The 26,841-nt window shown below is 40.2% G+C and overlaps 1 protein-coding gene across 1 annotated transcript; it reads right to left on the bottom strand.

Annotated features, from left to right (window-relative positions):
• Positions 1-8,121: 8,121 nt before the first annotated feature.
• Positions 8,122-24,984, bottom strand: LOC120245585 (circumsporozoite protein-like). The gene is made up of 3 exons (XM_039252664.1): positions 24,973-24,984; positions 21,525-21,981; positions 8,122-8,195 (listed from the first exon to the last, which is right to left on the bottom strand). The coding sequence occupies exons 1-3, from the start codon at positions 24,982-24,984 to the stop codon at positions 8,137-8,139; spliced, it is 528 nt and encodes a 175-aa protein (XP_039108595.1). The 3' UTR covers positions 8,122-8,136.
• Between the last annotated feature and the right edge of the window lie 1,857 nt (positions 24,985-26,841).

Genomic DNA, 26,841 nt, shown 5'->3' with positions numbered 1-26,841 from the left:
ATTTGTTCTAAGTATACCTTTTTTTTTTTTTTTTTTTTTTTTTTNTTACTTTATTACAGGATACAACTAGTTTTCTTTTAGTTATACTAAGAAACAAATTCAGATTTCGGTTCAGCTATCAGTGTCACAAGCACTGTATTCTAACCCTTTTTTTAGTAGATACATTTGGTAAAATTTACATTCTAAAAGTCTCAACCCCAGAGGAAAACTTTTCAGAATGGGAAAAAAATGGCTTCTTGATCGCTTAATGGCCATCTGTCTTAATATATTTATTTCTTAATACATAAGATTTAACAAACCAGAGTAAAATATGATCTATATCCATCCTATGATCAAATCTAGAACTTCTTCATGGTCCACTGTCTCATCTCAACGTAGGTTTTTTTTTTTTGTTTTTTGTAACAGTTAAGATTTGTTAGCCTGATCTCAACTTTAACAACTTCTGAAACTCATGTGTTAAGTTACAGCCCATAATAGGATACAGCTGCACAAGGGTGAGTTTCTAAGTCATGATTTTTCTGTTTAAATGATACGGTTTTACTGATTATGTGCTACAGATTGATTTAAGAAATGTAAGACAACTTTAGAAGCCTTTCATAAAGGAATCTTCTGTATTTAATACATTTCATATTGAAGTTTTAACCCCAAAGGCTCTTACTTCTTTGCTTCCATGTTCAAATGCTCATGTAAGTTTAGTCTGGCAAGGTAGTTAAAACAATCCTATTTTAAATGAAAAAGAAAAAAGAAGATTCTTATTGAAAGTTTAATATTGACAAAATAGTCAATTATTACACTCCCTGTAGTTCTCTATATTTTTTCTCCGGTGTCCATGGAATGCTATTTGAATTATGGTTTGGCTTTTTTTTTTTTCCCCTGCTGTGATGATAATCAGTTGATCCCTATTTTGATCTCATCCCATCAGGCAGCTGTGGGAACCCATCATTTGGTCACCACTCCTTTGGTGCTTATGGCCTGTAGTATAAAGTTTACATTTCTCTTGTGGACTATGAGTTTGCTGGCATGTTTTTGTCCATACCTAGGTTGTTAAGTCCTAAAGGGCAAAGCCATACCTTGCAGTTTCATGTGCTCTCCCACAGGGTCAGGCACCTAGCAGGTTCACAAAAGACATTTTTTGGTTGCTGATTTGTTGGTCTTCCTCACAAAAAGGAAGGAAGATTTTTCCTATTGTCGGGTGTCCTCCTTTATTATAAAATAAACTGTACCTGAACCTTCTAAAACATCACATACAGGGACACCTTAATCACAGCTTAACTGCATGCAGGGTTAAACTGACAACCATATGAAATAGGATGGAGGAAGAAAAGGCTCTGGAAATAAACAGCCACCTCAGACAACTTACCCATAGCACTCCCGGGGTTGGTCATGGAAGAGGACCTCAAATCATTCCATTTTCCACATTGGCACAATAACTTAGATTACCAATCCTTATATTCATCCTCAGGGTCTAACCTCCACCATGGGTCACCAAAGGCCGAGCACTATGCTCTTTAGGGCCAAATTCTGTCTAAGCCTCATACTTCTACATAAACCCTAGTTAGACAGCTATCACAGAATCTTGAGAGGCTTTTTTTTTTTTAATGTTTATTTATTTTTGAGAGAGAGAGAGGTGAGGAGGGGCAAGATACAAGGAGACATAGAATTCTAAGCAGGCTCCAGGCTCTGAGCTGTCAGCACAGTCTGATGGAGGGCCTATACTCGCTAGCCATGAGATCATGACCTGAGCCGAATAACCAACTAAGCCACCCAGGCACTCCAGGAAGGCTTTCTTATAATGACTATTCCTAGTAAAAGTTCTAAGTATACCTTTTGAAACAGCACATAGCTGAAGACTGTGCTTTAGTCTGAGTCAGTCTTTTACAAGGGAAATTTAAGACACTCTATGTCATAATTGTTTTATTGATATTTGTCTTTTAAAATCTTGTGGGTTTTTTTCCTTGCTAGTTTTTTTAATCTCTTGCCTTAATCTTGTCTAGCTATTTATAAAACAAGTCTAAATACTCTCCTGTTTTAAATTCTACTAACAGTGACTTCCCAGATTATTTTTATTGCCCTTCTTCAACGAGTTTTCAGCCTATTATATAAGGAAAAGGAAATTTATCTTAATGATACACAGTCCGATCCAGGTGGACCAAGGACTAATCATGCGGTTACAGTTTCCCCTAATACTCCGCTCCCAAGTTCTTAGATTAGAAGTCTTATAACCACAGCCTATCTTTCTTTCTAAGTTTTTTCCGGTACTCTGAACTATTTCCAATCTTCCAGAACAACCATTTAGTCTTACTTCTACATTTAATTTGTTTCCGTGCTTATTCCCAGTGCTTGTGGACAATGATGTCCTTTTCCCAAACTCTTAACTTTGACTTTTCTCATTTGACTTTTACTCATTTAAAAAAAATTTTTAAGGGCACATATGCAATATATTTCCTCTAACCCTTGAAAACCTAAAAATATCCTTCTATTTTCATCTCACATGAACCATAATTTGGCTGCAGATATAATTCTCTGGCCACAACCCTTTGTGTTTTGTTCTCTGCAGACCTGAAGCAATTGCTCCATTACTCCTTGCATTTTGTGTTACTGTGTTCAAAGTGCTCAAAGAGAACATTTTGATCCCTTCCAATGTCTTGGGTAAAAATACTAGTTCCAGTGACTTTTGTCAATTGTTGGTGAAGAAGTATGTAAGTATTCGCTACTACTTAACCTAGTACCACCTTGAAATAAATCAAGCTAGCGATGTGAATCACCACTATAAAGGGCATGATAGGATATTCTTTTATCTGTTTTCATTTCTACACAAAATGCATCCTTTGCTCTATGGTCAATAAATAATTCTGCTTATTCTCCTGCTCAGTTTCCTTTACTGATTAGTCCCTTGATTATTCAAATCAATAATCATGCATTTTAGCTGGCACATACCCTGCCTCCTACACTGATGATTTATGAACCAGTAGCTCCAAAATCTCATTTCCAACTCTACTGGATCTGTCAGCCTGATTGCCAAAACAGAAATGTCGAAAATCTTAACACCTCAAACCCATTCTACACTGTATTCCCTTTCTTAATGAATGGCATTGCCATCCATTCAACCCTTATAGTTCCTAGGTCATATCAGACCCTCTCACTCCCTCACTCACCTCCCTATGTCCCCTATTAATTTTACTTCCCAAACATCTCTCTGCATATCCCAGGCCCTCCTGATTCTATTTGCTACTATCACAACCTATTACCTATTTTGCCTGACTTTGGCAAAATTCCTACTTTATACACTCACCATAATGATCTATTTAAAATGAAAATCTAATTATGGCATATTCCTGCTTAAAATTCTTTAACGAATGAAACACACTTTTCTTAACCATGCTTCTTGTTTGCCAGTGCTTTCCTTCTTATAAATACTGTAGCCTGCTCTTAATAGTCAGGTGTACCTCCTCCAAATTCTAGGCTATTTCATACCTATGCACCTCTAACAAAGTACATGATGCCATCTTACTGCAATACCATTCCCAGATAGTCTGCCTGGCCAACCTTGCTTCGTAATCAGCGGTCCTTTGTAAAATACCTTAAGTATTATTCTAGTGAATAAGTTATCTGTCCAACTGAGGTCCTAATCATTAACTCCACTAGCAACTACCACTTAAAAACGGAATCCATTTCTTCCTTTTTTTTTTTCCACTTTCTACTACATTAAGTACTTTCTACTACATTAAGACCTAATAAATACTTTGTTGAATAACCAAATTTAGAGAATAAGAAGTTATAAAAAATACAAGTATAACAATCAGGTCCTCCTTAGTTCAAATTTATATGAGCATCTACTTCTGAATAATTAAAAACTAGTTATCCTCCCTAGGTCTCAGTTTACTTTCCTCTAAAGTTCATAATAAGCACACAGCATGTGATGACAGAGCAACGTCTAGAATCCTTATCTTAGAGTAACAAATACAGGAAACTTTCTATGGTAAACAAAGAGCTGGAAGAATAAAATATTAATGCTTCTCAAAAGTGTTAAGTGGTACACAAATGCAAGACAGTATTATTTTTTTCTGCTTAGCTTTAACAGAAGAATTTCTGTAAGAGGATGTAAAAGACAAGTGATCCCTACTCAGCCATTTACAGAACTTTGCCCAAAAAACTTTTAATAGACTTTATATGTGTTTAGTGTAACTGTAGGCATAGGATGCCATTACAAATGTAATTAATTTTCCCTTATATTTCTGCCATGTCATACAGTTACTCACATAGCAACAACTAAAGCCTGGCAAAAGCATACGATTACTAAGCCAACTATCCAACTGTAACACTAGAAAAATCATGACAACTGAACTATACCACTCACGGCAATAGACTGACATACATAAGAAGCTAACATAAATAGGTTGGACTCATGTCTCCAACCTGATTATAAAAAAACATTCTACTGAATTCCTTGTACTAAATAATTCATAGTAGTGAATTCTATCCTAACAAGCTGATAAGGTCCTATGGAATAAAGGCTGAAAGTTGGAAATGCTTCATTTCTATGAATTATTTATTATAAGGTCATTTGTTCACTAACCAAAATCTCATCACAAAAAAAATTAAAAACACTTCTCATTGAAATAAAGGGAAATTTTAATAGAGTTTTCTGAATTAACACAAGATTTTACAATTTACTCATATTTTAAAGAGCTTATTAATTGCTGCTTATTCGATTTTTTCTCATACCTAGTCTATAACCACTGTTCTATGCACTGATTATTCCTAAACTTCCAAAATCCTCTTTTCCTTTATATACTACAGTTTACAGTAACCATAAGATAGTTCTAAAAGATTTCCTATCAATTATTTTATTTTATTTCATTTTTTTTGATGCTCCTAAAAACTAAACAAGTAAACTGAGGCCTCAAACTAAGTGGTAAAGTAATGACTCCCTTCTCAGGTCTGGTGTCATCTCCAGTGAACTTTCCCATTTAACCCTTACCCAGGCCCCCACGACATTCTTGAGATGTGAATCAGTCATAACAACAGAGTCTGTTTAATGGATAATTAGGTTAGTGGGACAAAATCAATGTCTAACAAAACAAAGCTAGCGTGTTACTTTACTTCTAGGGAAACTCCGGCCTTTTCCTCCTCCTGCCTACACTCTTCTCCCCTCAAAAAAAAAAAAAAAAAAAAAGAATACCAATTCTATCTCTGGATTTGCCTGATCTCTTTTTTACTGCGCAGACTTCCAGTGCAAACCAAATTAAGAGAAGATTAAGAAAGATGGAGAAAAAGCAAGCATATAAAAGCCATTCGCTCACAGGTTACACAAAATTCTCCTAACTTTTAAGAGAAAGATTTTTCAGTGTACACAATTACTTATAAGGTAAATCATGGTTACATTCTGTACTTTAAAATTTACCTTCTAAGAAGTTGCTGCTGCTATATTATTCTTGGTATTAAATGGATTATACAAAGTTAACCAAGGCAGCTGCTAACCAAACTTTCTCACCAAACTCTGCCAAGTTACTGCAGCCCCGACCTGCACCATCCTGTAATCGCTCCCTTGCTCTTCTCCACAGACATCATGCCAAACTGTGTGTGTGTGTCTTTTAACAGATGCAAACATCTACTAGAAACAAATGTACCTTCTCTGGCACACTTATTAAGTGAAACTAGGATTTTCCAGAGATATTCTGCAAAGAATAAAGATTGTTATTTTAAATTAATAGTAGGAATAACAAACATAATGCTGTTTGTTCATCAGAAGCCATCTAGAAGTTTACATGACAGACCTTAAATATAAATAACTCACAAAAAAATTGAAAGTTAATATCGATTACAGACTTCACAAACACTAAAACAGAGTTATATAATTGAGGGCATCTATCTAACTTTATTTTCGAAAACCTTCTGAATCTGTGAAAATCCATTCCTTTAACTAAAGAAAGATAAAAACCTTAGAAAGGTAGCACAGAAACAGCATTATTTGGGTTTTCACAAGAAAATACCTAACATATTATACTTAGAGCTAAAGTCAAACAGCAACACAAATTAACTTTTGGTTTCTCCCAGTATTCATTGAGTATTTACTCATTACCTTCTAATGAAATTGCCCTTCTAAGTGAGCAAGGATGAACAGGACCCCTGCCACACTTTCTAGACAGACTCACCTGCTACCACACATAATCTATTGCCCACCCCCCATGCTGATGACCACCAGACTCTACCCCAGGCCAGACTTCTCTGCTGAGCTGAAGCCCCACACAACCAACTGCCTAGATATAGGGTCACTTGTATATCCCATAAACAGCCAAACTCAACGTGAGAGGCTTCCTTCTCCCACCACACTCAGTTAGTTTTGATGAATGTAGATTCAATGAGAGCAGAACAAGTTATTCTCTACTCTCTGCTTAAACAACAGGACTCTGAATTCTAAGCTGATCTGGTTGAGATTTCTTCTCTGTTCTTTATCAGCATTAGGCACCATGACTTTATCTGTAAGTAAAGCAAAACTTGTATTTCCTTGTATCTTAGGGTATTTTAACTCTCGCTTTCCCTAGGCAACAAGCAGGGATTTCTACGATTAAGAGGGCCATTTGATTTGTAGGTACTCTGCATGGAAGGACCTATATGATTATCTTAACACCAAAACAACATGTAAAGGCCAGGTGCACGCACATTTCATGTAATACATGAGAAGGCTTCTAAAACCATACCAGGAAAAGGTTTATTCTGCCTAACACTCATGATTGTACTCTATCTGCCTATTAAAGATTACAAAGAGAGTCAAAATTGCAAGAGAATTAGAAATATTCCAATAAGAAAGGAAAACTATACCTCTTCATGCTCCGTGAGAGCCATCTATATATACCCTTACCCTCCCTCAATGAGGCAGCAAATACCATGACATAAATAAAACGTCCTAAGAATCTTTAAGAAAGTTAAGTCTCTAATTTCTTTACTTCATTTCAATAAAGAGCCATAGCTACTCAAAGGTGGGGGTGAGAGAGGTAAGGGAGAAAAAGGTGCTAGAACTGGTGAGAAATGACACTATCATCTACTCAGAGCCCCTGCCAAAACTGGGGGCTATCCTAGACTCCTCCTCTCTCTCTCTTATCTTCTCCAACTCATGCAATGGGTCAGTTTTTGAGCCAACTGAGGTGTCTACCGCAGCTGCTGGGGACACAAAACAGGTCCCAGCAACTCAGAGCCCTCAAGTTATTCCCAGGGGAGACAGAGAAACAGACTTTTACAGCATAAGGAGGCAAGTGCTCTGACAGACACCATCCCAGGGAATTGCTACAAGAGCTGGCAAGAAAGATGCCTACGCAGGCTGTCAGGTCGGCAAGGCTTTGCAAAGGAGACACTGGAAGTAAGGTCTAAACAATGCGTGGGAGCCAACCAGGGAAAAAGAGGGAGGACGTTGCTGACTAAAGCAGAGAGCAATGAGGGAGCTACAACCAGGGCGGTCAGGCAGGAGCGTCAGAGGCGAGAGCCAAGACCCAGATCATGCTCTTAGGAGACTAGGGGATTGGAAATTATTCCAAAGATAGTAAGTGAGGGAGTTTAAATCAGAAAAACAAACCCACCTACAAGTGGGTAAGACGCGTACGTGCTGAGGGTGGATCTTAAAAAAAAAAAAAGAAAAGAAAAAAAGCATAGATTGAAATATAAAGACATAAATACAGGGGCGCCTGGGTGGCTTAGTCGGTTAAGCGTCTGACTTTCGCTTAGGTCATGATCTCTCGGTTCGTGGGTTCGAGCCCCGCGTCGGGCTCTCTGCTGACTGGCAGCTCAGAGCCTGGAGCCTGTTTCAGAGTCTGTGACTCCCTCTCTCTCTGACCCTCCCCTGCTCACACTCTCTCTCTCTCTCTCTCTCTCTCTCCTAGAAATAAATAAAAAACATTAAAAAAAAACAAAAAAACAAAAATAAAGACATAAATACATAAATTTTAACTCAATCTTAAATTTTAAAAGGGGAAAAGAAAGTATATACTATAGTAAGTTCTGTTTATAAAAAACAAAGTAACACTTTTTCTTGGTAAATTTAAAGTATACACATGCGAGTACCAAAGTCTAGATTTTCAAGTCTATTCTTATTTCTTTCATACATCCCTTAATATGTTTTTCTTAATACATTTTTTAACAAATCTACCTGAAGTTGCCTTTATGGTAATCTTGAGTCATTCTGACGCTCGCTCCTGACTGATCTACAACCATAAGAACAAAGTAAAAAGATATTGAAGCACTCTAGCTTTTATCACTATTAAAATCAAAATTTGAAAACAATAAAGGTACAAGTAACTCTTTACAACCACATTATGGGAAAGGAGAAGGCCAATCTTCTTTCATCATGCAGTATCTAGGTATCATTCCAGACTCACTTCCTGTGTGTTTCTTCAGCAATTCATGAATATACACTGTATCTTTGGTCCACATGGCATAGGCCTTTCTGAAAGTACTTTATATGCTTTTAAAAATAACTATTGACATTGTGATTGTTTTTTAAACTTCCAGCAATGAAAGTTATGAAAAGCTATTAAATAAACTACATCTATTTTGAAGCGGAACAACTTTTCTCTGATGGCCTCAAATCAAACAATAACCCTCATCAATTCCCAATTAGTAATTATTCTTAAGAGAGGACTAATTTCCAGAATTAAGCTAGTTATTTCTTTATTTAACTCTCTTCAATACTTTCTTCATGAGAGGAGGGTTAGAACATCAAAACAGGATTCATGTGACAAAAACACAGTCAGCACTTTTTATGGGCAGAGAGAAGCTGCTCCCCTTTTACAAAAAACCAGACCACTTAACTTGAACTAGGAATGGTCATTCCCCTAAGTAAGGGAAATATAAGGATTATTTTACTAACATAAACATTTAGCAAATTAGCCTCAAATCAATTTGATCTGACTGCTGGTCCTATTTTAACTTCAGGTCCTAATTCCAGGAATTCAGACCCTTTTTCCTTGTTGACTGAACCTCTAACTTGTGCCTAATTACCAAACTTGCCTCTGTCTCGACTCCATACTTCCTCCTCACTTCCATCAACTTCATGTCTGGCATATCCCTGTCGTTCCTAGTCCTGGCTCCCATGTCATCCTATTCTGAGATCTTCCAGAACTTAAAATTCAGAATCCAGAAACCAAACCCAGACTCAAAAACTACATCTCTGAATATCTCAACACTTACCACTTGCAGATCAGAGCTTTGTATCACACAGTAAGACCTTCCTCACACTATGTCCTACAGTCTTACAGGGACATGTGTCTGGCATCCAACACAGACTTCTCTGAAACCAATTACTCAATTGATCTGGACATTCTTTCACTCCAGGATCTGCCCAGACCTTCTGTCCCATATCATCACTGGGACGCAGGCACCTGCTGTTCCCTGGATGGCCAGTTCTGACGAAAATGGTCCTAGGTCTTGCAGGAAAGACAAATATGTTCAGGACATGATTCACACCTTCCAGATACTTATATTCCAGGAAGGAAGCTAAGATAAGTAACTACAGGGAGAGTCAATAGGTACCAAAAGCTTAAACAAGCAAAAGAAAGATTTCTTTATATCCTCTGTATAATATTAGAACAAAGCCTTAAAGGATGAAGATTATTTTAATATACTGAGATTGAGTAGCTGAAATGTAGAAAGTAGACACTAAAAGAACTGAGAAAAGCATATTAAAGCAGTAAAGCCACGCGGGTACAATGTGTACCAAAAAAATGGTAGATGGTCAGATGTGACTAAAATATAAAAGAGTATTAAAAAAAGTGAATCTAGAAAGATAGGTCAGGGTCAGGCTGAAAGTGGTTCCAATGTAGAGCCATTAAAATTAGGTGAGCCAGGCAATATGATACAGTATTTGGTCACTGCTTGCTCCCATATTCTATAATTAATAAAAACTGAAATATTTTTAAAAGCATAAAGCTAGATCTGTGTTTAGACTATTTTTTTTACTCAGCCCCAGCTACCTACCAACAACCTCCAAATTTCTCTTTCTTCAACCAGTGAATTGGTGGGACCCAGTAGGAAAATGGGGAGAAAAATAAAGGAACAAATAGAAAAGGAGGAAACACAAAGTGAACAGAAGTGTAGACTCATTCATCTTACAAATGCTGGAAACCCCAGAGATCAGATGGTCTGTCCCTCTGCTTTCTGGCAAGTATGCCTTCAGAGTTCAGAGAAACCTCACCTCACTGTGAAACTAAGTTCAACATCGAATCCAGTCCAATCAACAGGATCGTCTTCTGAACAGCATATGCAAATATCCCACAAAATTCACACAAAAAAAGGAAAATGGGCATTCTTACTGTGGAAATACTGGCATTCAAAAGATGACAACCCAACGCATGAACAAAAATGGCCTAGGAAAGGTAGCACTGCCTGATCAGGGACCACACATTGTGAGACAAGGGTCCCAACATATCCTAACTCAACATGGTCAGTGCATCGTTAAAGCCCAGGCTCCATTTTATATTATCTGAACCATTCAGCACACTACCAATGCTCTCTCCTAGGCCAGACACTCAACTCTTAAACTGAGTTCTTTGAATATTAATTCAGTTCACACGAAGAGTCGGACTCTGTGCTTGAGATTTGAAAAGATACAAAAATGAACCTGAACTTAATCCAGAACTTCAAAACCTTCTTTGTCGAGCTGCCTCTTCTCACCATATGAAAAAAGATGGGGGTAGAATTGGCCATTAACAATAAAGGCCTGGATTGATTGATTGATAAACTACAAATTAAGAAAAAGGTGTTGCAGAAAAACACTGATGGAAAGCAGTTTTTAAATGACCAAGTGGGTTTTCGTGAATAAAGAACACAACTTGCATGCAAAGATTGGTATCTAATGACAAGAAGGGAACTTAGAAGCGACTCTTGTTATCAATGGAAATAAGACAGTCATGGAAAAAGGAACGGGTTACTCATCATGATGTTCTTGAACACTTTCCAGCATGGCTGGATAGGCAAGGCAGGAGAGCTTCACGCAGCCAAGCCCAGGAACAGGGCTGAAAACTTCAAGGAGGACAGTTGTGACTGGAGGCAAAATCTCAGAGTGCAGGCAAAGGGCTTTGCCCTGAAGCAAAAAGCAAACCATCTCAGAAGTAAGGGAAGTGGTAAGCTTTCACACCTAGCTGAGAGAAATACTGTAGAAATGCCAAAAATGGTGAGAACAGCCTACGCTATAAGCAGTACATTAACAAGGGACCATTTGTCGGGATAGAATAAGAACACTTAGATGTGCTGTTTTCTTTCACTTGTTTAAAGTGGAATTTTCTCTCCTGTAACTGGTTCGATTGTTATTTATAAAATATTTATACTTTACCTAGTTGATTTTAATTGATTTACAACCATCATTTCAATACTACCTATCCACCATTTGAGCTGAGACAGGAGTTACACATGCTAGAAGACCTTAATTCAGTCTGTGCCAAGGGGCTGCATTAACAGTAAGAATAGGCTCTCATTATAAACAAATATTTTTTTGAATTAAAAAAATATCCTTTTACAAAGACCATATGGTATTTCTTAGCCTCTTGAGGAACACCTGCATTACTTATTGTAAATGCAGGTTCTCATCACAGTCTTTTTAAAAACTTTACCTTTTTTTTTTTTTTTTTACAAATAGTTTATTGTCAAATTAGTTTCCACATAACACGCAGTGCTCATCCCCACAAGTGTCCTCCTCCATGCCCATCACCCCCCTCCCCCCCACATCCATCAGTCCTCAGTTTTTGTCAGCATTCAAGAGTCTCTCATGGTTTGCCTCTCTCCCTTTCCCCCACCTTTTCCCCCCTTCTTCTCCCCCTTGTTCCTCCGTCAAGTTCCTCCTAATCCTCCTATACGTGCAAACATATGATATTTGTCCTTCTCTGCCTGACTTATTTCGCTCAGCATAACACCCTCACGGGCCATCCATGTTGCTACACATGGCCAGATTTCATTTTTTCTCATTGCCATGTAGTATTCCATGGTATAGATAAACCACATCTTCTTGATCCATTCATCTGTTGATGGACACTTAGGCACTCTCAACAATAGCTAAAAACTTTACTTTTAAATAATCTCTATACCCAACATAGGACTCAAACTCACAACCCTGAGACCAAGAGTCACATGTCCTACTGACTGAGCCAGTTTTTAACTGTCAGTGCTTGTACTTATCAAATCAGAATCTCCAGACACAGACATTCTGAGGACTACAGTTTGAGAAACATAGTCGCAGGACGAATGCTTTGAAAATATAACCTGTCTTGGTAGTAGCAAAAGAGTCAGCCATATATTCTTAAACAGCTATACAAATTTTGTAAATTATCTTCAATATACAAATAGATGTAACTAATTCAAGAAATCATGAAATAAATCCTTTCGGATTCATTTGATTAATCTCTAATCATTCTGCTTTGTAAAGCAGAACTTTCACTGAAGTAGGAAACACATATAACAAGCAAACTGAGAACCAACTTCTAAGAGACAGGCATGGCTACAGAAATAAAGGAAACAGAGCCAGTCATGTTTTCTGAACCAGAGCAAGAGGAGAAATTAGAGGGAGAAACTGGTCAGTGGCACTGCCAAACATTCTGGACACATATACAAGCAGCAATGGAGGCATCCAAGTTATTTTCAATATACCAAGATGACAAACAGTATGAAGGCTGACTCTTGTAAATCAAGGTGTCTAATATAATGAAATATGTGTTTACAAAGTATGGATCAAACAACCACTTATGAACTTTCTGGCCTTTACTATCCTATCTACTGCCTCTAAATGCTCCTTCCTAGGATCATCCTCCATATCCCTCCAGGGATATAGCAACGCTGCTGTTACTCACTTTAGAGGCAAAGGAAATATTTCACCTGCCTGATTGTGCAGGGGTGATTCACTAAAATATTTCATGACTTAAATCAAGGCCCTGATATGGGCAATCAGAGGTTCAATGTCATCACGCCATCAGCAAGTCTTTATTGGGCATGTACCATGAACAGTGCAAGATTCTGCTAATTCAGAAGTGACAAAAAGAAGAAAAAATCATGAGCCTATTAAAAACATTACAAAGGTAACAACATAAGGCAACACTGACTGTTAGGGAATCAAGCACAGTGTGGATTAGCAAGTTTACATCCTTGGGTTTTAGTTTATTTTCACAATAAATGAAAAGGTCAGTTTAGACAATTTATGTTTCCTTCCAGTTCTGAAAATATCTGATGTAGTGAATCATGCACTTAAGAAGGTCTCCTAAGGGGAAGCACAGGATGATAATGGTGAATGGAAAACCTGATTTTGGAAGAGCTGTTTCATGGTAGCATTAGAATACTAACTACAGATTATATATGTACGTGATAATGTGGTACCTTTATCTCTTAGGTACAGTTTCTTTTTTTTTTTTTAAGTTTATTTATTTTGAGAGAGACAGAAACAAAGCACATGAGCAGGGAAGGGGCAGAGAGGGAGGGAGGGAGGGAGGGAGGGAGGGAGAGAGAGAGAGAGAGAGAGAGAGAGAGAGAGAGAGAGAGAGAATACCAAGCAGGCTCTGTGCTGTTAGCATAGAGCCTGATGTGGGGCTCAAACTCAGGTACTGAGATCACGACGTGAGCCAAAGTCAAAGAGAGGATGCTCAACTTAGCCACCCAGGCGCCCCAACTCTTAGGTACAATTTCTGCACAAACTTAAAATATTCTGTTCAGAACAAAAAGTTCAAAAATCTAAAAACCTGTACGATAATGAATCTGAAAGGAAAAAAGTATAGATCTTACTTATTAAACCTTAAGCGTTAAGAGTAACGGGTGTTCTTAAAAGAGGAGCAGAGACTCATACAGAGACAAACAGTAAGAACACCATGTAACAGAGGTAGAGATTTAAGTGATATCTGTCTACAGCCAAGGAACTTTGAGGGATGCTGTCAACACCTGAAGCTTCTTTAAGAAAAGGCATGAAATACCTTGATTCCTAACATCGGACCTTCAGAACTATGAAAGAATAAAATTCTGTGGTATTAAGCCACTCAGTTTGTGGTAATTTGTTGGGGCAGCCCTACGAAACTAACAGAGGTATGGAGAACCAGGGCTGAGAGCATACATTTCCTGGACCATGGCAGTCACAGTAAGGTTCTGGGAGCCCCCACCCCCACCCCCAATAGCAGTTTCTTCCTTATTGTGGTGGTGTCTTGATCAGGATGGCGACTGTGTACTGTCCCACAAGCAGCCTTATGATCATGAATGAGAAAGCAACTCCTTGGTGGCCTAGTAATAGGAAACTTTGCTGGAAGCTCAAACTCCACTCCTAGCCCCTGCCCGGCAACCATCAAATGCCACTAAATACAACGTCATAAATTCCTTCCTACTTATAAAAACAAAGAGAATGATTACAGGAGTGATAGGAGAATTGCCTAATAAACTACAATTCTTTATCAACAGCTGGTGTTTTAAACACTCAAGATCATAAAATGACAGAGCCAAGTTGAAAACAACATGACATCCAACAATGAAAATATTTACCAAATGTAGAAATTTTATTAAAACTTTACTTTAGATTTATGTTGAAAATTTTTAAAGTTTTTTTTAAAGTTTTATTTATTTCTGAGAGAGGAACAGCAGGAGCAGGGGAGGGTCACAGAGAGAGGGAGATATAGAATCTGAAATAGGCTCCAGGCTCTGAGCTGGCTGTCAGCACAGAGTCCAACGTGGGGCTCAAACCCACAAACTGTGAGATTATAACCTGAGCCGAAGTCAGACACTTAACTGACTGAGCCATGCAGGCGCCCCTGAAAACTTTTAAAAATGCTAGTTTTTACTGAGTATATTCCCTGCCATACTAATGTTTTTTTTTTTTTAATTTTTATAGTTTATTTATTTTTTGAGACAGAGAGAGAACACAAGCAGGGGAGGGGCAGAGAGACAGGGAGACACAGAATCTGAAACAGGCTCCAGGCTCTGAGCTAGCTGTCAGCACAGAACCTGATATGGGGCTCAAACCCACGAACTGTGAGATCATAACCTGAGCTGAAGTCAGACGCTTAACCAACTGAGCCACCCAGGCAGCCCCCTGCCATACTATTATTAATGTTTCTAACACTAGACTGTAAAGAAAACACAAGTGAATTTGTATGTTGCCATAAGAAACTTAGAATAAAACATCAATTGTTTCCTGTAAGTTAAACCATCAAAAAGCATTCCTCCTACATATCTTTCAAGTTACTTGTATTTGTTAAATAACAAACCATGCCTATAAACTGTTTGGAATAAGGGCATGTCATTTGCCTAAAAAAATTACCTATTGTCCAGTTCTGGTGTCCTTGTGACAGTATGCAAACAGATCACATTATTTTACTATATGGTCCACCAGTTAGATATAAAAAGCAGTGGAAGGTTTGCAATCCCTTTCATTTTAGAAGTACAACAACTTTTCATAAACATATCTATTCAATTTTCCCAATCCTAATGTAGTAGAGGATATGTGGCTTTGTTATGGTTACAACCACAACAAAAATTACAGTAATCTGCCAGGTAAATATGAGAATATGAGGAAAATATTCTAACGATAACAAAAAGTAAATTTGTAAGAATACCAGAAAGAATACTTTTAATTTTGCCATTTTCAATCAGTATTTAAGGATCTTTTTGCAACTCCCCTTTTTTATTATCCAAAATATAACATACCCCCCTCAAGTCTCTTGTGTTTTTTCCTGGCTGAGGCACCAAGGATTAACGCCTTCTTCCCATACTCCAAAAATAGACAAACTTTCAAACGTGGGAACCAGTAAATTATGAATATGGAAATCACAAGGCAGAGTGGAAGAATTCGAGCGGAGAACATACAACAGGCAGCAGAGCTAACATGGTGGGCAACAGGGCCTGTCATCAGAAGAAACTGAGAACAGCAGATGCGTTTCCTACCACTGAAGGTCCTAAAAACAGAAATAGGTGAAATGAAACTAACACTTATAGCCCTACTATCATACTTTTACAAAGATGTTTTCATTTACTCCTCAAAGCAATCTTACCTGAGCTGAGTAAACTGGAGTCCCAACCAATCAAGTAATTCAGCCAAAGTCATAGAGTAAGAGGCAAACCCGGCCTGAGTCTTGTTCACATCATGGTAAACACAGAAAATGATCAATATTTGTGCAGCAGAGTCGAATAAGGGAAAAAGGCTCCTTGTAGCTGGTGGCAACTAGCCTGGAAGTTCTGAAGGCCCCAGGCCCTACCTGGCCTTCCCTGAAAGACAAATATTCTGGCACACCCAGAACTCACTCCTGGCTAGGGCTAGGAAACTACCGAGTGATGTCAAAGCCGCTGCATTTTCCATTCCATTCTCTGGCTTCTCAGCAGCTGCACCCAGGTCAGTGACAGCCAATTCTTAAAACAAAGGGAGGAGGTACCCCACACACACCCTGACTTCAGGCCCTCCGCACACACACAGGCCCTTCCCAGTATTTTTTTTTTTAACTGGGTGAAAGTCTTTTACAAAAGACTAAGTCAATTTTTTCTTAACCAAAAAAAAAAGAAATAAAGAAAAAAAAAATCTGTCTACCATCTGTCTTGCTCATGCCAGAAATTCCCTCTAAAAGTAACAGAAGCACTCATTCCAATCGGCTTAAAATGAAAACTATGAGTTAAAGAAACACCAAAATACATTTATATTAAAGTGTTATCTGTCAATCAAGCAAAGATTAAATACATGACATCAGAGTTCATTTGGTTTAGTAAGGAAGAAGCTAGAAAGGAGAACATTCATTGTCATACGATAGGTGTGGGGACCCCAAGAGGCAAAGAAAATTTTGAAAAGGTAGATAAATCTAAAAAAGGTTCATAGATTTATGAAGTCTCTGAGATGAAACACAAAGTTGGGGTATGAATAACTCGGCATTATTCTGAGGGGACTGGGAAAGATAATGAGATTGTCACAAGCATCCACAAACCGAAAAAGGCTATAAAATATTGCTATGGAAAATCCACATCAAGCCAAACATCAAAGGCCTAGAATCTTATTTAAATCTTTGGTATTATCTTCTAGAGCTGGGGTGGGCCTCCAGCCTATTTGTATAAATAAATCTTTATTAGAACACAGCCATGACCACCTGTTCAGGTACTGTCCATGGCTACAAACACAGAGACCATACGGCTCACAAAAAGTCAGAAACATTTACTATCTGATCCTTTATACAGAAAGTTTACAAACCCCTGTTCTATACAGAAGCAGCCTGGAATGAGAAAGTTACCCTTAACTACTCACTTACACTGATTATCAACAGAAGACCCATAGCAAGATTTACAGAAAGATCTATTTCCATTAAGTAACAGCATATTTAAAATTTTACCGATCGATTAAATAAGTTCCGTTCATTTACACCCTGTTCTGATTAACACCTTGGATAGCTATTACAAAACATTTCATTGTATAAGCTCATTATATAAATAAGACAGCAGAGCTGTTACTTTGATAAATGTTAAAAAAAAAAAAAAAAAGTTGTCCTGCTCAAGAAAACTAAGAAATGCTTTATGATCAGGGCCCCTGGGTGGCTCAGTCAGTTAAGCATCTGACTTGTGATTTTGGCTCTGATCATGATCTCACAGTTCATGAGTTCCAGCCCCTGAGTCAGGCTCTGTGCTGGCAGTGCAGAGGCTGGCTGCTTGGATTCTCTCTATCCCTCTCTCTCTCTCTGTCCCTCCCATGCACCTGTGCTCTCGCTCTATCCCTTACTCTCTCAAAATAATAAGATAAAACAAAAAAGAAATGCTTCATGATCATCTTTCGTCCTTATTCTCACTGCTCACTGAAAACCATGAAATATATTCTCTAAGTGTTTTCATCAGAATGAAAAAATATTTTATGATATATAACAAGCAGAGGTAATCAAACAATTAGTCATCAAAAGAGGAATCAGTAGTTTAGAAGTTGTATAAGAGTGAATTGTTACACAATAGTTTTACACACATTTAAAAATTCTCAACTGCCATTATATCCTGCAAATAAATATATTTGATTACAATTATATAACCAAATGTTATCGGGGCACCTAGGTGGCTGAGTTGGTTAAGTGTCCGACTTTGGCTCAGGTCATGATCTCGCAGTTGTGAGTCTGAGCCTCATGTCCGGCTCTGTGCTGACAGCTCAGAGCTGGATCCTGCTTTGGATTCTGTGTCTCCCTCTCTCTCTGCCTCTCTCCTGCCCACGCTATCTCTCCCTCCCTCTCAAAAGTAAAATAAAAACATTAAAAAAATTATAACCAAATGCTGTTTACCCATATCCCCTATAAAAATAAAGGGAGGAGGAATTAAAGTGAAATACTTAAAAGCATGAAGAAATATTTGTTAAAACATCTAGCAATGTATTTATGGAAATGTCAATAAAGTAATTGCGGATAAAGCAGTTCAGAGCAAACAATAATCACGTATATCATTTCCAAGACACCCTCAAGTATTACACTAAGTATATTACCATGTTTTATATATACTGTACTGATGAAAATCCCACCCACAAAACTCTAAAGCAAGTATCTGTAAGGACAAATATTTTAATTTGAAGGAAACCAGGAATGTAGACAAGAGGGATGCTTTGTGTAACTGCAGCTACAGTGCAAATTTTTTAAATACCGAAGCCTATTTAAAAAAAAAAAATCAAAGGAAACAAACCTGAAAGGAATTTTGCAACTTACTATCTAATTAAACTACTTCTTTTCCAAAAGTACATTTAATCACCATTCTCTCCTTTCAGACATCAGAATGGTGGCTACACAAGTAACACTACCAAGATACATTTAAAAACCTGAGACAGTTTGGTTCCAGAAACTCTGTAAGTCTCTTAATATCTTAGATCACATCTTTAAAAAGGAAAAGAAAAAAGGAAATCTACATTTCTGTAAAGGCACACTAGATGAGAAGAGCACTTGAATGTTTGCAATAAATCAGAGCCCAAAACTTTCTATTACAACCAGCAGGAAGATAAAGGGAAGTGTGAGATTAAATACTCACACACAAACTATAACTGCTCTTTCAGTCATTTAAAACAACAATTCTGACTTTTACTATTTGGGTACGTCATTAAACTGGCCTTAAGTCTCCCCTCCTCCACCAGTACGTTGCCATCATACCAGACATGCTTTCCTCATTCTTGGAGTAAGTGCTGTTTTATTGGGCTGGAAAAGAGCTCTTGAAATTGTCCAGCCAGGAAAATGTGTAGGTGGGAAAAGGAATGGAGGGTGCTACAGGTATGATCTTCATAAATAAACCTGAACAGTAGTTCCAAGTATAGAATAAAACTGCACTTAAGTTACGCTCTTTACTTTTTAAACTGATAAACATTTTTAACCACGGAAAGGCTCCCAAGTAATTGTGGAAAAGCTTAACAATTTAGATTCTGACTTTCCTTGGTTTTCGTTTACAGGCAATTTCAGAGTAAAACTCCAGGAGTCCACCTGGACATTTAGTTTGCTGATCACCTTCGTTTCTTATCAACTATAAAGCTTGGATCGAGGTGGTGAGTCCAAGATGCAGCTCAACCATGAAACGAGACGTACACGAGGGGTCAGAGAAAACTGGAACTTCCTCCCCTTTATTCTTACGTATCTATTTCTCATCCCTCAGGCTGGGACCCCTCTACCAGCGGACACCCTTCCAGAAGAAACTTTCTCTCCCTCCTCCGAGCCCGGGGCCGGGGTAGGAAGTACTCGCCCTCCCGAGCGGGGAACTGCGGTGTCCTCGCCGTTCATTGGCTATGGAAGCCGTCAGTTCTGCAGAGGGCGGGGCCTCCCGGCTGAGGGCTGACTCTCAGGCCCGCACCTCCCCGAGAGTCCGGGGACTCAGCCCCGCAGAGAAAGCGGCCAGCCTCCACTAGGGGTTCCTTCGCCTTTTTATTTTTGAGCCCTTCTCTCTCAACGTCCCCACACAGTATCTGTCCGTTTGACTCCTCCACGAGGCAATTTTCCAAAGCTCCCCCATTTCTCCCCCACCCCAGCAAGCTCCCAGTCTAGCACCAAACAGAAGATGCTGCGGTTTTAGGAATTAAGCAAGCTGTGGACTGGATCTCCCGAGGATAGCGGAGGATTCCTTCTGGAAATGATAAAATGCTTAAGTTTCATGTTAACTGTTTCAAGTGCACTGGCCTTCGTCTAGTGTTAAAGCCAAGAATACTCGGCGCCCATTCAGTAAGAGTTGCCGCAAAGTGTTACAGGGTTCGTTGTATCTCTTGTTTAACTATGCACCGTTTTCAGTGTTCTGTCCGGTTATCCCTAATACTACGCCACACCCGCAACAACAGCTCAAGCTCCTGTACAGAATACATTTATCACACACACGTTCTGTACTTTATCCTGTAGAGCAACCCGACAAGACACACTGCTGTCGCGTGCAGGGAGTGTGTATACTTCTTGACACTACAAACTCTTTGGAGGAAGAATTAGAAACAGTGCTTGTAGTTATGATGGATACACGATGCTCTACAAACTATGCGCATCTCATTTTTCCAACAGCATCCGTATGATCCGCGGAGGAGGAAAATCATTTCATTTTTGTAATGTGCTTCAGACTTTCAGTTCCATCACCATAACTGCTCAAGGATAGGAGCCTAAAATAAGTATAGCTTTAGTATTTATCCCTAACAAGGACTACAGCTATGAGAGAACACGATTGATCAACTTGATACATCACTTCCCAAGGCCTACAGTGTACAGGAAAGAGACAAGAAGATTCTTTAGATCTCATCTGCAACACAGCTAGATGTTGCTTCCTGATACAGTCCTCAGGTAATGTGGTCTACTCATTTTTCTTTGGGGGGGGTCCCATTCGTCTCTCTGGCTTTGGCCTCAATTCTCAATTTATTTCTCTTCCATTACCACCATCACCAGCACACTTCTCTATTGCCTTGCAATCTCTCTCACACTTGGTAATCCCGACAGGTCCCACTAGAGCCCATTCTCCAACAGGTCCGCCCTCCTCCCTGTACTTCTCAAGTTCAGCTTCTCGCTTAGCTACACGGCTCCCACCATCCGCTCTCTCCAGTGCACTTCACTCCTCTAAGTCCACCCGCTCTCTCCAGTGCACTTCACTCCTCTAAGTCCACCCGCTCTCTCCAGTGAACTTCACTCCTCTAAGTCTGGCTGCTGTCGAATCCTGACAGCTGGACTTAACCAATCGGCGACGGATAAATAACCGACTCCGCCAATGAGCGGCAGCCGAGGGGTGGGAGGCGGGACTTCGCCTAAGTTCCTCGGGTCCTGAAACCAAAGACCTGTTGCCGCCGCCGCCGTGGCCGCGGAGTTTCTTAGTTACCGCGGCGCCCACGGCGGCCTCGGACGCCAGAGCCCGTGCGGGGCACAGAGCTCCCGCCGCCCGCTCCCGCCGCTGCCAACGAACTGGACTGAAACCCCCACCCAGCCCGAGCGCCGCGCGCCCCGCCCCACCTCCCCCTGCGGGAGGGATCCCGGAGGCCGCCCCGCGCCCTCCCTACCTCCCCTGCGCCCCGCCCGGCTCCCGCAGGCAGTCCCCCCCCTCCCCGGCCGGGGCCGCCCGAGACCCCGGCAGCCACCACTCACCAGGAAGTTGGGAGTTTTCCGTTCTCCCGCCCGCGAGGGACCCGGGGCAGGCGGGCTGCTCGGCCGGGCGGCGCCGCGGAAAGGCCCGCTGGGCCGGGGGCTGTGGCTGCGAGGCCGGGAGCCGATCGCCACCTCCCGCCGCGCCGCCCCCGCGGACGCTGCAGGCGCGGGCCCCCACCCTGCACACGGCGAGGCGCGTCCCGAGTGCGAGCCTAGCGGCGGCCCATCCTCCCGCGACTCCCGCTCCTCCTCCCGCGGCCGCCGCTGTCAGGAGTGTAAACATCCCGGCATCCCCGAGGAGAGGGGCGGGGCGGGCGCCGGCCCCTCCCCGCGCCCCGAGCCCCGCGCCGCCGGTCCCGCCGGCCGAGCGCCGCGGCCGCACGCTCGGCTTCGTGCGCGCCTCCACCTCCCGGCTGGAGCCGCCGCCGGCGGAGGGGCCCCTCTGGCGCGTGGCCCCCTGTGGTCAGGCCTGGCGTGGGGAGGGGGGGCTTCCATCTAACCCCTGAGTCCCCTTTCCTTCCCTGGGACCAACTTCCTTCTGAGCCGCGGTCGGCTACTTCTTGAGAACTTGTCTTTGATCCATTTCTGTTTAAATTACTCCACTTGCAAGCGGTCAGCCGAACCGGTGACGTCCTCTTTCTTCTGGATCACAGCGTTTTGATCCCATCCCCTTTTACTAGGTGGTTGAAACGGACTCTGCGCCGAGCACACCTTACTTTAAAGAGTCCTGGCTTAGAAAACAATGGGTTTTAGGACATTTCTTTTGTTTTTTTTAATGTGTATTTAGTTTTCACAGACAGAGAGCGCGAGTGGGGAAGAGGCAGAGAGGGAGACACAGAATCCGAAGAGAGGCTCCAGGCTCTGAGCTGTCGGCACAGAGCCCGATGTCGGGCTTGAACTCACAAACTGCGAGATCATGACCTGAGCCGAAGTCGGATACTTAACCGACTGAGCCACCCAGGCGCCCCGCTTTTAGGACATTTCTGAAAGGTGAACGAGCTGGTTTGGTATTGGGAATCTTGGGCGGGGGAGAGGGGAGAGGGGAGAGGGGGAATATACCAGAACCCTAGTACCTACAAGAACTGAAAAAGGCTTTACTACTTCAGTAAGTGGGCACGTATTGCTGGAGACGACAGACAGCTAGGAGGCAGTATGGAGTCAACCACTCTGATTCTAATCTCACTTAAGTGATTATTAACTGTGACCTGTCCTCGAGTAATTTTACCTCTCCCAAGTATCATTCCCTTTGTCTGTAAAACGAGAATGGAAATAATACTCCTCTCTAGGATTACGGTTAGAAATGAGATAAGCAAAGTGCTTAAATACAAGAGCCTAACATGTAAGTACTCATTAAGTAGTTGTTACTGTCCCTAGGTCTTTCATTAGTTTAACTTACCTACCAAAGAGATTCGAGCCAAGAATGAGTAGATTATAGCTCAAATACTTCAAAAGTTAGCGCTACGGAGTTAATATTTGGAAAGTTTATTTTTAGCAAAAAAAAAATTAAAGATTTCAAGAGGAGATGTTGATTCCATTGGCTCGAGAACTAATAATAAATATACTAGGCATTGTTCTAAGGAATGAAGATACAATAGTTACCAAGATACAAAGTCCTTGCTGCCATAGAGCTTCTATTGTAGTAGAAAAGGCAATAATAATAATCATAAGCCAGTAAATACATGCTATGTTAGATGGTGATTCATACAAAAATAAAGCAGGGTCAGGAGACAGGAACAGGGAGCATGCTGTTTAAAATATTATCAGGGAAGGCCTCTGACATTGCAGAGACCTGAGGGAAGTGAGAAAATGAGCCATGTGTCTATGTAGGAGTGAAGCATTTGACACAAAAGTAACAGCAAATGCAAAGGTCCTGGGTAGAAGTGGGCTTGGCTTGTTTGAGGAATAGCCAAGAGGTAAGCATAGCTAAAATCTAGTGAACCAAGGGAGAGTACTAGTGGATGAGATCAGAAAGGGGTTGGGGGGAGGACAGGAAGGGGCAAAATTTAGAACCTTGTTAAGTTTTAGAGTTTATTCTGAATGAAATTGAGAGCCATTGAGGGGTAACCAAATCAGACTCAGTTTAGGAGAGAATAGCTACACTGTGGGGAACAGACTACAGGCTCAGAACAACTAGAAGAGGATACTATTCTAATGGCCAGGTAAAAAATACTGATTGATGACTTAGACCATTGCAGTAATAAGAATGGTCAGATTCCCAATATATTTTTTTTAATTTTTTAAAGTTTTTTTTTATTATTTATTTTTGAGAGAGAGATAGAGACAGCATGAGCAGGGGAAGGTCAGAGAGAGAGGGAGACACAGACCCCGAAGACAAGCTCCAAGCTCTGAGCTAGCTGTCAGCACAGAGCCCGACGCGGGGCTCGATCCCACAAACTGTGAGATCATGATCTGAGCCGAAGTCGGACGCTTTACCGACTGAGCCACCCAGGCACCCCATCTTCCTGATGTATTTCTAAGATGCAGCCAGATATATTTGTAAGATGCAGCCAACAAGATTGGCCAGTGGGTTGGATGTGGGGTAAAAAAGGAGGCAAAGACGAAGCCAATGAAGTTGGTATTTGAACCAGATCACTCTACCACATCACACCAAATTAAAACCAGGCAGTCAAATAAGAACAGTGTCACTTGAGTCATACACAGGCAGGAAATAGTCATACTTTTTAGGAAAAATAACCAGATATTCCCCAGGTGAAGACACTTCAACCTGATATGGTACAGTAAGTAGGATTAAAAGTTGGGGAGAGGGGAGTTTTTTGTTTGGTTTTTGGTTTGTTTTTTCTTTTTACTATCTTTTGCACTATCTTTTAGAAAATGTAGATAGATTGATAGATAATAAAACATCCCAATTGAAATAAATTTCAGATCTAAAGACCTGGTATTTCATTGGTGTGAGGAAAATGTATATACCTTATGAACACTGATAAGCAAATAAATCAAAATGAACTCATGAAGCCCTAGAAGTCACAAAGACTTTGTCTAGGAAATATCCTATTCGTGGCTATATGGTATCCAAAGTATTGAGATCATCAGTATGTGTCCTATTTCTTCACCTTAAAAGACTACGAAGTTACGGTGATGTCTTAGTAACAATCTTTCAAAGGTTGTCAGAGCTGAATCCACTGCACTTTCTCATTGTGACTTTTTATCACCTTATGTGGAAATAAGGGAGGGTTGCCCAAGCCACCTACCCCTGGCCTGGAGCAAATGCTAATGAAAAAAACAAACAAACAAACAAACAAAAAAAAAACGAGAGATCTGGCTAAAGGAGCTCCTCTAGCCCCAGGGATTATTAGAGCAGAGTTCTGCTTTAACTGCCTTTCTATTCATCTCCCACCAAACGATCCAAAAATGCTGTTTGGATCCATGAAACACACTAATTACAATCCTTTACCTAATTACCTAATGAGCTATGTTTCTACCTAATTACCATGCAATACATGCCATTAAGTATCAGGTTAACTTTGCAGTAAATGATATTATTATACCTAAAGCTTGTCAGTTTATACCAAGTCTTCATATTTTATTATCCATATAGCTTTGCTGGTCCCATACAATTAAAAATAAAAATTAAGGGGCACCTGGGTGGCTCAGTCGGTTAAGCATCCGACTTTTCTCACGGTTCGTGGGTTCGAGCCCTGCGTCGGGCTTTGTGCTGACAGCCAGCTCAGAGCCTGGAGCCTGCTTCAGATTCTGTATCTCCCTCTCTGTCTCTCTGACCCTCCCTTGCTCACGCTGTCTCTCTCTCTCTCTCTCAGAAATAAATTTTAAAAATTTAAAAATAAATAAAATTTAAAAGTAGCATTGATTACCAAAAACATTTTTATCCATAGCCTAAACCAAACCAAATGTTCATTCATTCATTCATTCATTGTAAATTCACCTTCTCTGTAAGGAGAGAAGCTTGCTAGAAAAAAAAAAAATGTTTTTCTAATGAAGGATGAAGAAGTAATATTAAAAATAATTCTCCTTTGAAAAAGATCCTAGCCACTGGGGTAGACCAGAAACGCCTAGTCTTCTGGACTCACAAACATAGGGCTGGCAACAGGTGTACTTAAAAAGCTACTAGTGACATTGGCAGCCTCTGGATTTGGCAGCTAAATGGTGATGAGGCTTAGTCAAGCTGTTGAAATGTCTGGACTAAACTGGGCCAAGAGGAGGAAGTCAAAGTGCAGACTGCAGACAACCCAAGGGAGATCACTTTTCTCTGGTCCTGGCTGTGGTCACTGTACAGTGTCAGAAAATAAATCTTTATCTTTCTTTGAAAACACTCATGAAAAATATTAGAAAGCTAACTTTTTCACTTTAACGGCCCTTTGTAATTATTTTTTATAGATCACGTAGATGAGCTTCCTATGAAAACAATAAAATCAGCTTTAATTTTATTCTCACATCAAATCCCTAGAATTCAGAATCACACAAGGGCAACTCTGCTTTGTCCCTATGATCTAATTTATTTTGAGAATACAGTTCATAGTTAAAAACTGTGGTACACTTAGGGCACCTGGATGGCTCAGTCAATTGAGCACCCAACTCTTGATTTTGGCTTAGGTCATGATCTCACAGTTCGTGAGATCAAGCCCTACATTGGGCTCTACCCGGACAGTGGGGAGCCTGCTTGGGATTTTCTCTCTCTCTCTCTCTCTCTCTCTCTCTCTCTCTCTCAAAATAAATAAGCATTAAAAAAATTGTAGCATAATGACAGTGGCTTTTGCCCATTTTTGCAGTATTACAAAACTGGGGAAACATTTCAATACACTACATACATATTTTTAAAATAGATACTTGTAATGTAGGGAAATGTAATATTTTATATTGATTGCAAAACAGGAAAGAAACAGTACAACTAGCAGTTCATGTTTGTATTATGATTTTCTGTGGTTAACAGAATCCAGTTGAATTTATGCTTTTTTTGTCTCTTTAACGTAAAAGCCAGAAGGCCAATATGCAATGGGCCAAAAGTCAAAGCAATGAAGGAAATACATTTAAAAACGACTTCCCTTTTCACACTTGTACACTCTATCCTTGATGTGGAGCCAGATTGTGAGGCCATTTCACAGGACACATTCTCCTCAACAATGGTGGCCTTTTCACAGAATGTTCACAGTCACTTCTCAATTATCTGTGTTCACAGAGATTTGTGGCGTTATGGTAATCAAATCCCAAAGATAATTTTTAAAAGTACAGGTTTCTCTGGAATATTGTGCGTGCAAGCATCTACCCCAAGAAAGGGATATTACAAATAACCTGTGATTTCACAAAGCTGAATGGAAAGGTCTCCAGGAGGTCTACCTAATTT

This window comes from Hyaena hyaena, unplaced genomic scaffold (genome assembly GCF_003009895.1).
Source record: "Hyaena hyaena isolate Hyena2069 unplaced genomic scaffold, ASM300989v1 scaffold_429, whole genome shotgun sequence".
NCBI lineage: Eukaryota > Metazoa > Chordata > Mammalia > Carnivora > Hyaenidae > Hyaena > Hyaena hyaena.
The sequence above is the reverse complement of the archived record's forward strand: the minus strand, read 5'-3'. Positions and strand labels throughout refer to the sequence as shown.

Bases quoted from the DNA above. Each gene is read 5' to 3' on its own strand.
- LOC120245585 (XM_039252664.1), bottom strand. The intron at 8,196-21,524 runs GTGAGTGGTGGC...TTATGGTTGTAG, and splicing joins GGAAAACTCCCAACTTCCTG to ATCAGTCAGGAGCGAGCGTC.